Below are 14,162 nucleotides of genomic sequence, written 5' to 3' on the forward strand. Positions count from 1 at the left end.
TTAACTCAGAGTTAAACAGAGGGTTAATTCAAATAATCTTCCTCTTCTCTGATTCATTCATTTTACCCTGAGGTCATCTCTAATGCTGAGTATGGAGAATGTACAGGCCTTGTCAATAAAAACATTCATTGATGCTCTCCGTATTTATGCAGCACTGCGGCAAGGTAAATTGAATTTAAAAAATAATGTAATATAAAAAAAAGAAAAATATAATATAAATTATGAAACATCTTTCAGCATCTATCACACAAGCATTTTATGGGGAATGCTTAATGAGAATGAGTTCCAAAAAAAAAAAAGGTTTTAGTTAATGTTACGACTCTGTCTATGGATTAATCTCAACATGAATTATAATGTGCGTTAAACCTTGTGGGAGGTAAACTATATGACATGTATGCTAAGCCTTTTATTACCTAAAGAGAAGCTGTATATTTTTTTAAATGCATACATCCACTGTGATCCTCTGTCACTAGCGGGAGACAAGATCCTCCCTCTGGCTTTCAAATTTGACAACTGCAAACAGAAAAAAAAAAGACTTATTGAAAAACAAGACTGTTACTCCCAGGGGAACAAGGAAATTGTCTTTGACCTCCTGAGAATTTCATGCATAAAAAAACTGTTTCTCATTTTCTCCTTTCCTCCTCCCCGTATCATATCCTTTTTTTGATGCACAGGCAGCAATATTTTATGATCACAAGAATTTGCCAGGCTGTGTGTGTTTGTGTGTGTGTGTGTGTGTGTGTGTTGGGGAGGAAGGGGGTTTCTGTCTGTGATTTTGGTGCTTGAAGGGTAAAAACAGCAGGTGTGTTCCTGACTTTCCTTAGAGGTCCTTATCTCTTTTCACTGGCCAGGTTTGGTTCAGCAATCGGCTCTGAAGCTACTTTGCTGCCTGCCAGTAGGCACACAAAGTAACATGCGCACAGACACCCCTGCCAAGCACAAACAACAACAACAACAGCAGCAGCAGCAAACCGGTCGTTTAAAAAATGCAAAAATCCTTTTACTCTGAAATTCAGCGAAGTTGTCATACATTTACACAATGGGGGGTATCTATAAAGTTAGCAGATCCAACTCTGAATTACAGCCATGAGGGAACAGCAATGGTTTATATGATGAGAGAGCTCTCATTCTCATAGTCATCACCTGTATTATCATCAATAATGTTGATACAAGGCCAAGACATTGTAAGCTACATCTACAGTATAATGCTTAATGTATTATCCAGACACATAAAGACGGGGTTGATGAGGAAACAACTTCATATCATTCAGTGTCCCACAAATAAATCTGAGGAGTGGCGAGCGATCAAGTAGCAGTCTCTGATCCAAGTTCCATCAGTGTTTTTAGATCTGAGGCTCACGTGCTGGAGTCCCGTGTCTCCTCTTCCCTCCTCGTAGTGCGTTTGGGTTGACAGAGGACACAAGCGGTCCTTGCTGCGCTGTGGGGACGCGACCTCCTCCGGATGCCTTTGTAACACTGCAGGGAGATACCCAACTCCTCCATCACAGCGCTGAAAGACACGCACTGCCAAGAGAGAATGACAATAAAAGGCCTGGGTTAAGACACCAATAAAGCTGATCTCTAATAAAGTCATAATGACCTTTATGTACTTTGGCTGCAAGTTTAAAGACCGGTGAATGTGCAAACATAAAAAAAATACGGCTGCTGCATAATTGGCTCAACTCTGGAATTATTGGATACAGCATTAATTGAAAGCTACACTAATTTAAGTTTAAACTAAGGTAATGACATTTGATTCAGCTTTCTATGAGCTTGCCTGCAGCTGAATGTAAGCAGGCATCCAATTATTAAAAGTCAGCTCTAAAGTCTGACGGGGCAAACATCACAAATGACAAACCACACATAAAAATTAAATCTATCAAACCAAGTTGAAAAAGACTTGTAAACTCTGTTGTCTCATCATGAAGTCCAATTACACAGACAAGAGATGAAGGACAATGTCTGCTGTGCAACATCCTCATGCAGGATGCTAGGAACTTATAATATGGTAATTATTTGAAATTATCAAAGAGAGGGCCATCTGAAATGAGAAGCCTCAGGCTTTTTGAATTTGCAGAATAATGCATTGCACTGATCTCATTAATCTTCGATCATGTTTATTTGCCTTTTATTTTACTCTCCACCAGACTGGGTGCTCGCTACATTTATTTTGCAAATTACTATTCGCAGCACAAAGTCATCCTGGTTTTTATCTGTTGGTCTTTGCATCCAAGGACCATAGAAGGTCTTCCTCTTTCATCTTCAGGCTTTGCCTAAGGCGGCTCAAATGAATAAGGCTCCCTGCAGGGTTTCCCACGAATTCCAGTAACACTCTGTATCAGTGGAGAAAACCTACCTGGTACCAAACTCAGATCTTAAAGACTGAGAAAGACTGAGAAAGCAAAAACCGAAAATTTAAATTCATGTATTCATGTATTTTGGGGGATTTGGCAGAACACTGTAAAAAACAAACTATATACCAAATATAAACTAAGTCAAATATGAACTAAATCAAATAAGAAATAAATAATTTTCCTTGTAATATCGCACAATACTGTTTTTTTCCCATCTTGCAGTACCAAAGTAAATAATTCAGATTCACCTTTGGACACAGAAACTGCTAAGACTAAAAACTTTGTTGATTCTGGTCTTATAAGGTAGTGATTCCCAACCAGGGGGCCCGACCCCCCCAGGGGGGCGCCAAAGATCCACGGGGGTCACGAAGCCCTCTTGATTTTAAGGGGTGTAATAAATCTATACCTATAAATTTGGGGAAAAAAGCCAATCTACAAACTCACAACACATGGCTTCATGCAAGTTTGAATATCTGCGTTTTTCAAAAGTAAGTAATTTAGCATATAAGTCAGGGATGGGCAACAATTTTTCATGGACACTACCACAGGGCCACAAATAGGACCGTGCACTGAACCAGATATGATGAAACTGCAATTTTAAATATGTTTACAGTGCAGTAACAAATTTCATGCTCAAATGCATGTATAACAGTATAAATAGGAATACAAAAAGTTTGAAGCAAATAAAAAATAACCACTTACTGTGATTTCTTTTTTATCAGTGAAAGAACAGCAGACCAACATTAATTAAAATGAAAGTAATTTTGTGCATCTTTACACTGCACTTTTAAGATTTCATGCTCAAATGCATGTAGTTGTACTGAGGGCCACTTCAAGTGAGGATGCGGGCCGTATGCGGCCCCCGGGCCTCCAGTTGCCCATCCCTGATATAGGTGTAAATTTAACCTCTCAAACCGAAGTCGCCAAAGTTTACAATGGTAAAATTGTGGGTCCTTCAAGAAAAAGGTTGGGAGTCACTGTTATAAGGTATCTGGTCCATGGGTAGAGACATGGCTCCAACAAGACACACTTTATAGTTATTTAGCCTCTTTTTGCTCTACTAGTTCACATAATTATCTTACTTATGCTGATTTTAGACCTTTAGACCTTTACACTTTTTCTTCATTATTGGAAATATACTTTTGACCAACACACTGGATAATTTCTTTTTACTACATTTTGGGGATCCATTAATCTTGCGACTAGATGACAAGGTCAGCCGAGGGGAGCAGAAAAGACCTTGAAAGTCAGTAAGTCAGGCAGCGTGATCCCATCCATCATTACTTCAGTTAAAATGTCCTGCAGTCAAGAGAAGTCATTTATGAAATTACAACTGTACTTTTGGCTTCAGATCTGTGTCAGGGGACATCTTAACTCGACACGTTGCTTAATCACTGTTATCCAAATTTCAGCCAACCAAACCAGTCTACCAACAAGCTTAATGAGGAGGAAAATATTCAAATAACTTTTTCCTATCTTTTGATTTCCCAAATGGCATTCAGTGCTTGTCTCGAAAGTATACGCAAATGCCTACTGAGACTTGTTGGAAGGCTACTCCAAGAAGCAAGCAAGAAAAGCAGTGAGGCAGCACTGCAGAGTTCTGCACTGTTTTGCAACTAAAACGGCACATTTTGCAAACTATCATGAATGTTAATAACTGTATGCTGAAAATAACACAATTGACTCACACATCACATAGAAAAACTTGAAACTTAACGAAACACAAACAGATGTCTATACTCCTAAGAAGACTATTTTTCTGCTTTAAGTAGAGTTCTTTAAAAGCTGCATAACAAGTGCATACAACTAAAAGGAGGCGGCCATATATGAAGCAGACATATCTGCACAAAGATGAGATGTATTATTTTTTTAAAACAACCTTGTTCATTCTTAGTAAAGTTATATTTATAACGGTTTCAATGAATCCAGTACAAAACCACACAATTATCCTATTAAACATTGTAATAATCCAATTATCCTTGGGACATTTCAGCTGAAAGAGGACAAAAGAGCACGAGGATCAGGTATGGGAGGTGGATTGGAAAATCTTGTCATTGGAAAAGGCAGACACAGGTGCAGATATACTGGGGTATTTTCAGTGGGGGACACAGAGAAGGACACCTAGTTACAAACCTATCTTCTAGAGTGTGTATGTGTTGTAAATGTGCTGCCATGGCTACTCTGTGTCATCCCCCAGTAGCCTGCCGCTCTCCAGATCAGTAGATAAGGAGGTGCCAGAGGAGGAGGTAGAGCCACGCCGCTGGAACTGACGGGACTGCACCCCATAAAAGAAACAGAAAGCCTGACACAAGCGTGCATAAAAAAAAAGAATGGGAGGAGAAAAGACACAAAACAAGATCAAAAACAGATATGTAGAGGCAAAGAAAAATGTGACAAAGAAAAGAAAAACACAGCAAAATAAGACACAAATGCAAAGCAAAGAAACTGATCATGTGAGTGGTATTTTTTTCCTTTTTCATAGCATCTGCTTCGATATCAGCGTGGAGAGGGATGTTATTGTTTTTGAAGACAGATGGAACTTATGCTCCCGCTATAGAAGACTGAGAATTAATAATTTTCATTTTACATTTGTACTTGATTAACAGAGAGAGAATATGTAAATAAAAAATAAAGAAACACTGAGTTCACTACGTTCAACCCACTGTTTACTGTGTAGCACTGTCTGACGCTGATAAGTCATTAATCCATCCAGTCACTTTCTTGTTGTCAACACCAGCAAGTGCAAATATGATTCAGAGTGAATTAATTTTTGATCAGGCAAACAACATTTAACGAGCACTTTCATAGTTAGGAAATAGGAATCAGTACGTGTTGAGAAGAAACACTAAACAAAACTCCTCGGTCTCTGAAAACATGTGGAAAAAGATTTGCATAAGTATTACTTCCCTTACAATACCGGTGATTAAAAAAACAAAACAACCTATAATTAAACCGCATCTGTTCTTCAAAAAGACTTCAAAACAAATATATTTTCATGAAGTTTCCTCAGAGGAGAGTGTAACCTTCATCCCTCAGCAGCAGAACAGTAGTTCCTCATCCTCACTCACCTCCTCTATGTCTGCGTTCCTGCGAGCCTTGTAGATGAACTCTCCGATAGCCACAAACACAGACAGCACCAGACCAGCAGCCAGGACGATGAAGATACCACCGATGTTTTCCACGCCCAGAGCGTTGGCTTCCTTGTTGTCCTCCTCTGGACAACCATTGCCTCTCCACCACTTCTCCTTCATCATGTGCAGCTTCCCTTCCTCCTGCAGCTGAAGGATTGCAATGGTCACTTTATCCCTGTATGGAGATCCTGGAGAAGGCAAAAAGAATGATATTATCTACTGACATAGAATGTATATATATATATATATATATATATACATATATATATATATATATATATATACACTACCGGTCAAAAGTTTTAGAACACCCCCATTTTTCCAGTTTTTTATTGAAATTCAAGCAGTTCAAGTCAAATGAACAGCTGGAAAGGGTACAAAGGTAAGTGGTGAACTGCCAGAAGTAAATAAAAAAAGGTAAGCTTAACCAAAACTGAAAGATAATGTACATTTCAGAATTATACAAGTAGGCCTTTTTCTGGGAAAAAGAAATGGGTTAACAACTTAACTCTATGGAGTCTTGGGCTATTTTGTCCATTTTTTAATTATTTTCATGTCTTTGTAAGTCATTTTGTGTCTTTTGGTGTCTTTTTTTGTCATTTTGTGTCTTTTTTTTGTCATTTTGTGTCTTTTTTAACCTTTAGTCCAACATAAAATGTGATTTTGAATCTTTTCTTTACTTTCAAAACACTATCATGCTCAATAAAGAATTTTAAATGCTGCAAATGTGCATTAATTTCAGAGTACACTGAGACATTAAACTGCATAATTTTCAATTAAATTCTGGAAAAGTGGGTGTGTTCTAAAACTTTTGACCAGTAGTGTACATATATATATATATATATATATATATATATATATATATATATATATATATCTTCAAATGCCCCTTTATTAAAATATGGCATGTGAGCCCTACTATGGAATACCTCTGTTTACTTTGTATTTATTGCATTTTCTACAATGTATTTAAGCCTTAGCTACAAGAAGATAATTAACTGTATGCAGTAGGCAATTTGAGGGGGAATGCCATCTGTTTGGGTTGGAAAAACGGGCAAAATGAATCCCCTTGTTAACCTGCCGCCCCCTCTCTCCATCCCCTATTAGCATAGAGTGTGCATGGCAGAGGGGTTGTTAATATGTTAGCCTAGTCAGTCTGACTCATTCATACTCTGATTTGTGCAAGTTAGAATCTATGGCCCAAACCTTGGCTCTGAAATATCCAACTGTCCTGTGTATTGATAAATCCATGGCACTGTCTGTTGTGCTAAAGAAGCAGATGGATTTATAATTGTGCCTTTTTCTCTTATTCTCCCCTTCTGTCGGTTTTGTCATAGAGCTAAAATATTCTCTAAATTGTACCCTATATTGTAGCCTGTATACTCCACAGCAGACCTGGGCATTAGGCGGTGTAAGGTTACCCGGAAATTAGAAATCAATACAACCGCAGTGCTTTTATTTTGAAGGCGATTTATGTACGTGTGTGCATGTGTGCAAATGCGTTCCACAAAAACACTGAGTTACCTTGTTACCTGGTGAAAAACACTTATTGCTTTTTGCACAAAGTTAATAAATTGCTGGTTTATTGCATAACATACAAGCTCTATATTGTTTTTGTGGTTTGAATGTATGTTGTGTTTAAAATAAATGGAAAAGTGAGATGTTGATTGGAGTTTTTATTATTTGTACTGCTATATTTGATTAATTCCACATTAACATAGTCTTATCATAATATGTATTCTTACCAGTAGCAACTCAAAACCAATTTAAAGCATTTTTTTTTCAAGCGGTAAAATTAATATTGAGCAGAATTTAGTTCAGAGTATTGGTCCGGCCCTCCGCAACCTTCACAGTATCTCATGTGGCCCCTTTGGGAAAATGAATTGCCCACTCCTTATCTACAGAGTAGTGTCGTAATGTCGTGGAAGTGCATCACTTCTGCCTGTAGAAAACCTACAATATTTCAATGAATCTACATTTATCTTGAGGATATAAAAGTCCAATTTGCATTTCTTATATTTATAGTTATTTAAAATGCATTTTAAGTAACAGGCTTCAAATAGTCTGGAGAGAGGGACGACCTCAGGTGGCACGTATGGAGCCAAGGAGCTGAAAGAATGAAATCACTTTTAGGTTTGAGAAGGAGGCTTTCTCTCACAACATTCCCCTTCACTATCCTCCGATGACACTTGGGGGCCTAAAACATCTGGAACATTAAAGCCTGTTGATCAGATAAGAAAGAGCTGAATGGATTCAGTTGTCAGCTCAGTGCAGCTCAGCCCAGGCATGGCTGCATATGCCCTAGCCCTGAGGGCATTGGCCTAAAGGGAGCTAAAGTTGTGTGCCGTTCAGCTGTGTTTAGTTCTTAAGCTTTAACCCCAAACCTGGACCTGTACAGAGTCTCTGTGCTGTGGAAAATATCCTGCCAAAGAGAACAAACTAAAAAAGTAATTAGGGAATTGGAGGCAAAAGCAATCACTGGAACCCCTGCACTGTGTCTAGTTGTTAGATATTCCAGAAGGGAATGGCATCATTTTCCTGACGTGCATCATCTTTTTCTTAATGCCATCTCGCCTGCCCTACTCTAGACCAGCCATTCTCAACCTTGGGAGATGATTTCTGGGGGTCGCCAAATCATTTTGGAAGTCAGCTCTGTCTCCACTGTGTTAAAGTGTTCATGTGTTAATGTGTTTTAGTCTTTTTGGTCATTTAATGTCTTTTTTTTGGTCATTTTGTGGTCAATTTGTGTCTTTTTTGGTCATTTTGTTTCCTTGTTTTGGTCATTTTGTGTCTTTTTGTGGTCATTTTTTGTGGTCAATTTGAGTCCTTTTTTGCATAATTTTATGTAATTTTTTGGTCATTTTGTGTCTTTTTTTGATCATTTTGTGTCATTTTGTGGTCAATTTGATTTGACTTTTTTGAGTAATTTTGTGTCTTTTCTGACAAATCCCAAAGTAGCAAGTTATTACTTTCCAAGGAGTATCTGGCTTGAAGCTGACTGTTACACACTCAGGAGGTCAGAATGGACCTTTAAACTTATAGCAAAGGACTTAGATTAAAAGTAACAATAAAATATTAAAAAAATATATAAATGCTCAGACAGAGAGATGTTTTAGTTGTTGTCTGCTTCATTATTTGTCCAAAATTCGTCTTATCAACTCAAGTTTGTATGATCTGAACTGTGTGTGTGAGATTCTGTTCAGTGAGTGGGGGTCGCGGACAACATGCATGTTAAATTGGGGGTCGTGACTCAAAAAGGTTGAGAACTACTGCTCTAGACTACACGTATACTTCTCTCAGTGTCATAGTTAAAAGAAAAAGGAGTACAATATGTACCAAGTGCATCACAGGTGTCTCCCTTCTTGTTCACCTTGCACATCAAATGAAGCGTGCTAGTTCTTGAACCAGCAGTAAAAAAACAAGCTGAATAAAGACAAATGGTGTGTTCTCAACCACCTGCAGCTCAACATCAAACAGGGTTGGAGGAGCAACTCCACTGGCCTCTACAAGAGAGCCAACTTAACTTTCTGAGGATCAGGTCATTTTCCATCTGCAGTGCTACGCTACAGATACTCCCCCTCTCTGTGGTGGTCATCATTATAATCTACACCGTGGTGTTCACGGTGAGAGCAGCCAACTGGAATCAACAAGCTCATCAGGAAGGTTGATTTGCTGGAGGTAGAGGTGTGTCAAACTCCAGAGGATAACTGGCAGTGTCTCTCGCCCCCCGCATGCAAACTTACGTCTGCTGTTTGTTTCTGTGGCCATCAAACCGTACAACTCCTCCCCCTGCTGCTCGGAGGACAGCCTCACAAACCTTTGAACTCTGCTTTCTGAATATAATTGGATCATAATTACATTTCTTACAGTTTTACGCCACCCCTTCCTCCGTTGTGTACGCCATTAGTAATCTTTTGTATATTATTTCCCTTAGGATACATAGTTATTTATGATTCCAAACCTCATGGAAGAATAGCGTAGATAAAAATAGGTAGTAATTGCTATGTACTAATGTAGAGTATATAACTGCCATAGATGAGGACAGCCAGGGGACATCGCCCACCCTTATTATTTCTATTGTCGTGGCCATATATTTAAATGTATGCCCTGTACTTGCCAACTTATGTAGGTGTGGAAAAGGTTCCTGTTCTCAGCAAAGCTACCCCAGTTTAAAGGAAATAATCGGCTCTACGTAAAAAATAAAACAAATCTCGAGACGAGAAGAGAAAACACAAGAGAGACACAAGATGCTAAGCACTGCTTAAGTAAATATCCGACTGCAGGCGTGGTCCATCAGGTTGACTTGCTTCCAGTTTAAGTTCTCAATCCAACAAACTGGCCAGAAACCTTACACGAACATTTGCAGTGAACAGCTGGCAGAGCTTTTGGGTGGAAGTGCATTTGCATGTTGGGGATACAGGATAGCAGTGCTGTACTTGAACTTATAAAGAATGAAAATGCAAATTCCAAATAAATTGAAGTGTGTATCTACAGTACAAAGCCTCCATCTGTAGAGGTTGTATTAAAATTCTATTTAATCAAGACAATTTTCAGAAGGCCTTGGGTGCATTTTAATATTCACAGAAGGATGTGTGAATGTGATTTGTGTATATACTTGTCTATGGCTTGTTTTAACTAACTTAAGAGGCTAGATATGTGCAGCATGTACCACAGAAAACAAGCAGTAAATGCCAGAAAGCCAGTAATGAATCTCACTGTGTTGAAGTTACAAGGACAACTCTGAACTTTTCTCTCAAAGCACAATGTCAATAATTGTCTGAAGCAGGTCTCATTTAAAAAAAAAAAGATTGCTCCATTACAGTAGCAATACATTATAAAGTGATTTCTTCTTGATCGATATTTCTTTTGGGCTTTTTAATCTCCTCTATATGAAAAAGATATATGCTACAGAAACAATTTTTTACAATCAAACTTTTCTTACCTATAGGTGTTCCCACTCCATAACCCTTGGAGTCTATCAGACCTCCAATCTGTGTGAGGTTGCAGTTTCTCTGGCTGATGTACTCGATGCTGGTGGACTCCATCAGCATGGCGTAGTCAGTCGTCAGGACCCTGGTGATGCCTTCCCTGTTGTTTTTGACCAGTGCAGTGTTTTTCCTGCTGCTCATGAACGCCCACATCTTCTCATAGGTGGAGATCTTTGATTTCTGCCAAAAGAGCAGAAAAGTTAGTGAGAAGTGTCATGCATACTTTGTGTTTGTGCGGGCACATACACACTCTGTACGCACTTAAATATGATTCAAACGCTGTCATAAACACATACGTTTAACAGTAGGATGTGTGGGACTCCATCTTCGAGTGTGTGTCTTGTGTAAATGTGTGTGTGTTTCTCCTTGCTCAGTCGGAGAAAATGGGACAGCTGTGTTCTAAATCTCCTCCAGCTGATTCAATTTGTTCGAGCCATCAACACAGGCTGCTTCTTCCTATCCAGGCAGCCGTAATCACTGGCTTCAATCTGGGAGGATAAAGCCCTGCATGGATCACCCCTGCTGAGCCACCAGGATGCAGGGAGAGTGGGTGGCGATGGGGGAAGGAAGTGACAGCCCTGCCTGAGGACATCCATACAGCGATATATTATATAATACAAACTAACATATGTTTAACTTCAACGCAGGCACCCCATATCGCAAACACAAGTGGTCTCAATTAGCATCTTCTCCACTTCCTATCATATACTCACCCCTTGATTCATCTGCGTCTCCTTTCATTAAAATAAATGCTGGTATTTTTCTCTGCCTCTGTCTTTAGATTTTTTTATAAAGACTTTTTCATGGGATGTTTGGCAAAGATAAAGTATGATGAAGGGGGCAGCTGAGGAAACCATCATGCCTCTATAAATTCTATACAAGTGATTCACACTCACATGAAAAAGTACACCGCGGGAACCTGAGTGCACAAACTCACTCAAAGTCACCCAAATGATCTGATACACATTTGAGACTATGGTGTCCAGTACTTGGTATCAATATTGGTTCATTTGCTATAAGCAACCTGAGCTATTTGAGTTATGTGTTCAAAAACAAAAACACAGCATAACTCGATCACATAATTTAGAATCACAGGAGTAACCAGGAGAGGCCTTTAACTCGACTAAAATAACAACAATTTGACTTACATCATATTCAAATTATTTGATAGAATGTGCAGAAAATGTGAGAAACTTTTCTGCATTAAAATGACAAGATCTATGTTAAAGATATTTTTTAAGTTGTTTACTGACATCCTCCCAAAACAATCATCTAGTTTTAGGCCACATTTTTACGATCCACTTTTTTTTACGTCTTGGTTATTTTTAACAATATATTTTAACCAGATAAAGGATTTAAGTCGTTGAATGTCTGGATCTTAAGCTATCAGAGACACAAGGTGAGCAAACATTATCAGCAGCTCAGCTCGCAGCCCTTCCGGGACGACCTTTATCTGCCAAACAGATGATATGTGAAACTGCTTTATTTAGCGGGTCTGTTAGTTTTCTGAGAGGAGAAGAACTCTGTGGGTAATTTGACTCCTGGCAAAAAAAACCTCCTGAATAATGAACACTGAAGGAATCTTAACCAGGAGAAGCTGCCTGTAGTGACAGCAGTGGCGGTGAAGACAGCAACTCCCATGATTCCACGCTATTTCAAAACATCACAAAACACTGTGTTTTGTTATTGTTTTGATTGAGAGGCTCTCAGCTCAAATAAGAGAGCTGTACTATTATAGCTTTTCCTTGTCTTGGTTTTACTAAAATGCAAACAATTTATTGAAGAAGAGAAAATTCAAATTAGGTGTTTTATGCATTTAATTTGAGAAAGTTACAATTTATATGAATGAGGGCTATTTTTAGAACCTGTGCTGCAATTAAATTCACCAATGTGAACAATATAATTGGACACTAACTTTTAGAAGAAAGAAACATGCACTACTGCATAGTAATTTCAACTATAACCTTTTGTGCTGTGATAGAGTTAAAAACTAATTTAGACTAGTTGTACCTTGAAGAAGGTCATTGTGGATCCATCTCTCACCGCCCCGTATTCAATCCTGGTCTGCTTCGCTAGGTCATCTGCAGAATCGATGGGCGCATCCATTCGTTCCACAGTGAGGAAGGCAGCCAAGTTCGCCGTGTAGGAGGAGATGATGATTAGGGTAAAAAACCACCAGATACCTCCAACTATACGAGTGGAGAGAGCCTTAGGCATCAACTCCGAGCCTGGAAGCACAGTGAAGGGGGAGAAAGATTAAAAAGTACCCAAAGTCAGTTATTTTGCAATCATTATGGTACGACGTTTGGTGTGCTATGTGTACTATGTGAAGATGCTTTTCTGACAAAAGAAAAATATGAAAAAAACATCTCTGTTCCTCCAAAGCAAGGTCAAGTATCCCAGTTCGAGTGGGTTTATCTTCAGAGCTGGATTCACACCAGAGCTTCAATTGGATTTTTACTTCAGTGCTAAATGATAAATCGTCCACTACATTTATTTAAGTAGTGCAGAGGGAGAAAATAAAGTATCATTGTGAAAAAGACAGACAGAATACACCAAAAAAGTAGAAAAAACTAATGTGAAAGAAAATGAGGGAATATATCATGCCAAAAACATAATGAAACATAAAACTGAGAAGGCAGAATGAGCACCATTCTTTATCTTTACCTCTCTGTGCAGAGGAAAAAGCAACGAAAACAGATGGATGTCATTGAAGAATACATTCACCACATTTAATGTGCCAGGTTTAAAACATCTGTGCCTATTTTTAAACCTTTTTCCACTTGGAGTGGACAAATGCTTTTCTACGCTTTGAGGGTAAAAGACAGATTGTGGAGGGTTGATTTAACGGCCATGTATCTAAGGAAGCAGTTTCCCTCAGGCAAAGCTTCCCACAGCACGGACCAAACAGATAGGTAACCACACACACATGCAACTAAATAAACCGAGATGTAAAGGCATCCACGTTGTTTATGAAAGCTTAATTTGCTTGTCTCTTTAATTATTAACACTATTGCATTTCTGAAGAACGGATACATTTGAAAACTATAGCTTGTTGTCAGAAAAATCATAACATTTAATCAGCATCACCGTTTTCTTTTGGACTGGTGTTGTCAGTAGGTTTGTTGGCCATCCAATCAGGCATGTCGGACTTATCCTGCCCAAATCTCCTGCCTCGAGGGAGGTCAAGTCCCCGTGAAATGCAACATGATTGTTATTACAGGGTACGGTTGCAATTAATGGGAACTGGATCCAGGCTACATGGAAAGGGCATTCGCAGAAAACACAAGTGGAATGTTGATGTTTAGAATTAAGCAGCTTGGAGCAGAGTTTACAGTGTCAGCACAGTCTTTACTGCTGTACTGGGAGTTTAAGTCACATCTAGAGTATGGCATTTGCAGCCTTTAAGATTAGTAGCTCTTTAAATCTGCAATAACTGATGTTTTTAGAGTTGTGTGTCTGACCTTCTGACAATTATGAGTCTAATTTTCAATCATGAAAATGAACTGATGAGAGCGGTGAAAGTTAACCGAAATATCAAAACAGTAAAGTTATGGGCTGGAAAACAAAAACAAACTAAAAGGAAATGCTATAAAATTTGGGTTTGTCACTAGGAGCAACACACATAGTGTTGAAGAAGAACAGCACCAGTCTGTTCAGCAAGTGCCACAAACTTTTTAACTCAAGTG

At 38.7% G+C, this 14,162-nt stretch overlaps 1 protein-coding gene across 1 annotated transcript in view; it reads right to left on the reverse strand.

Moving 5' to 3' along the window:
• Positions 1-949: 949 nt before the first annotated feature.
• grik1a (glutamate receptor, ionotropic, kainate 1a) overlaps positions 950-14,162 on the reverse strand; it is a 39,293-nt gene continuing 26,080 nt past the window's right edge. The window contains exons 13-16 of the mRNA XM_059352226.1: positions 12,484-12,701; positions 10,428-10,653; positions 5,423-5,673; positions 950-1,524 (exon numbers count right to left, since the gene is read on the reverse strand). Of these exons, the coding sequence (XP_059208209.1) occupies positions 1,357-1,524; positions 5,423-5,673; positions 10,428-10,653; positions 12,484-12,701 (863 nt within the window). The 3' untranslated portion in view covers positions 950-1,356. The remainder of the gene's footprint in view (positions 1,525-5,422; positions 5,674-10,427; positions 10,654-12,483; positions 12,702-14,162) is intronic.

This window comes from Centropristis striata, chromosome 15 (assembly GCF_030273125.1).
Source record: "Centropristis striata isolate RG_2023a ecotype Rhode Island chromosome 15, C.striata_1.0, whole genome shotgun sequence".
NCBI classification, from domain to species: domain Eukaryota; kingdom Metazoa; phylum Chordata; class Actinopteri; order Perciformes; family Serranidae; genus Centropristis; species Centropristis striata.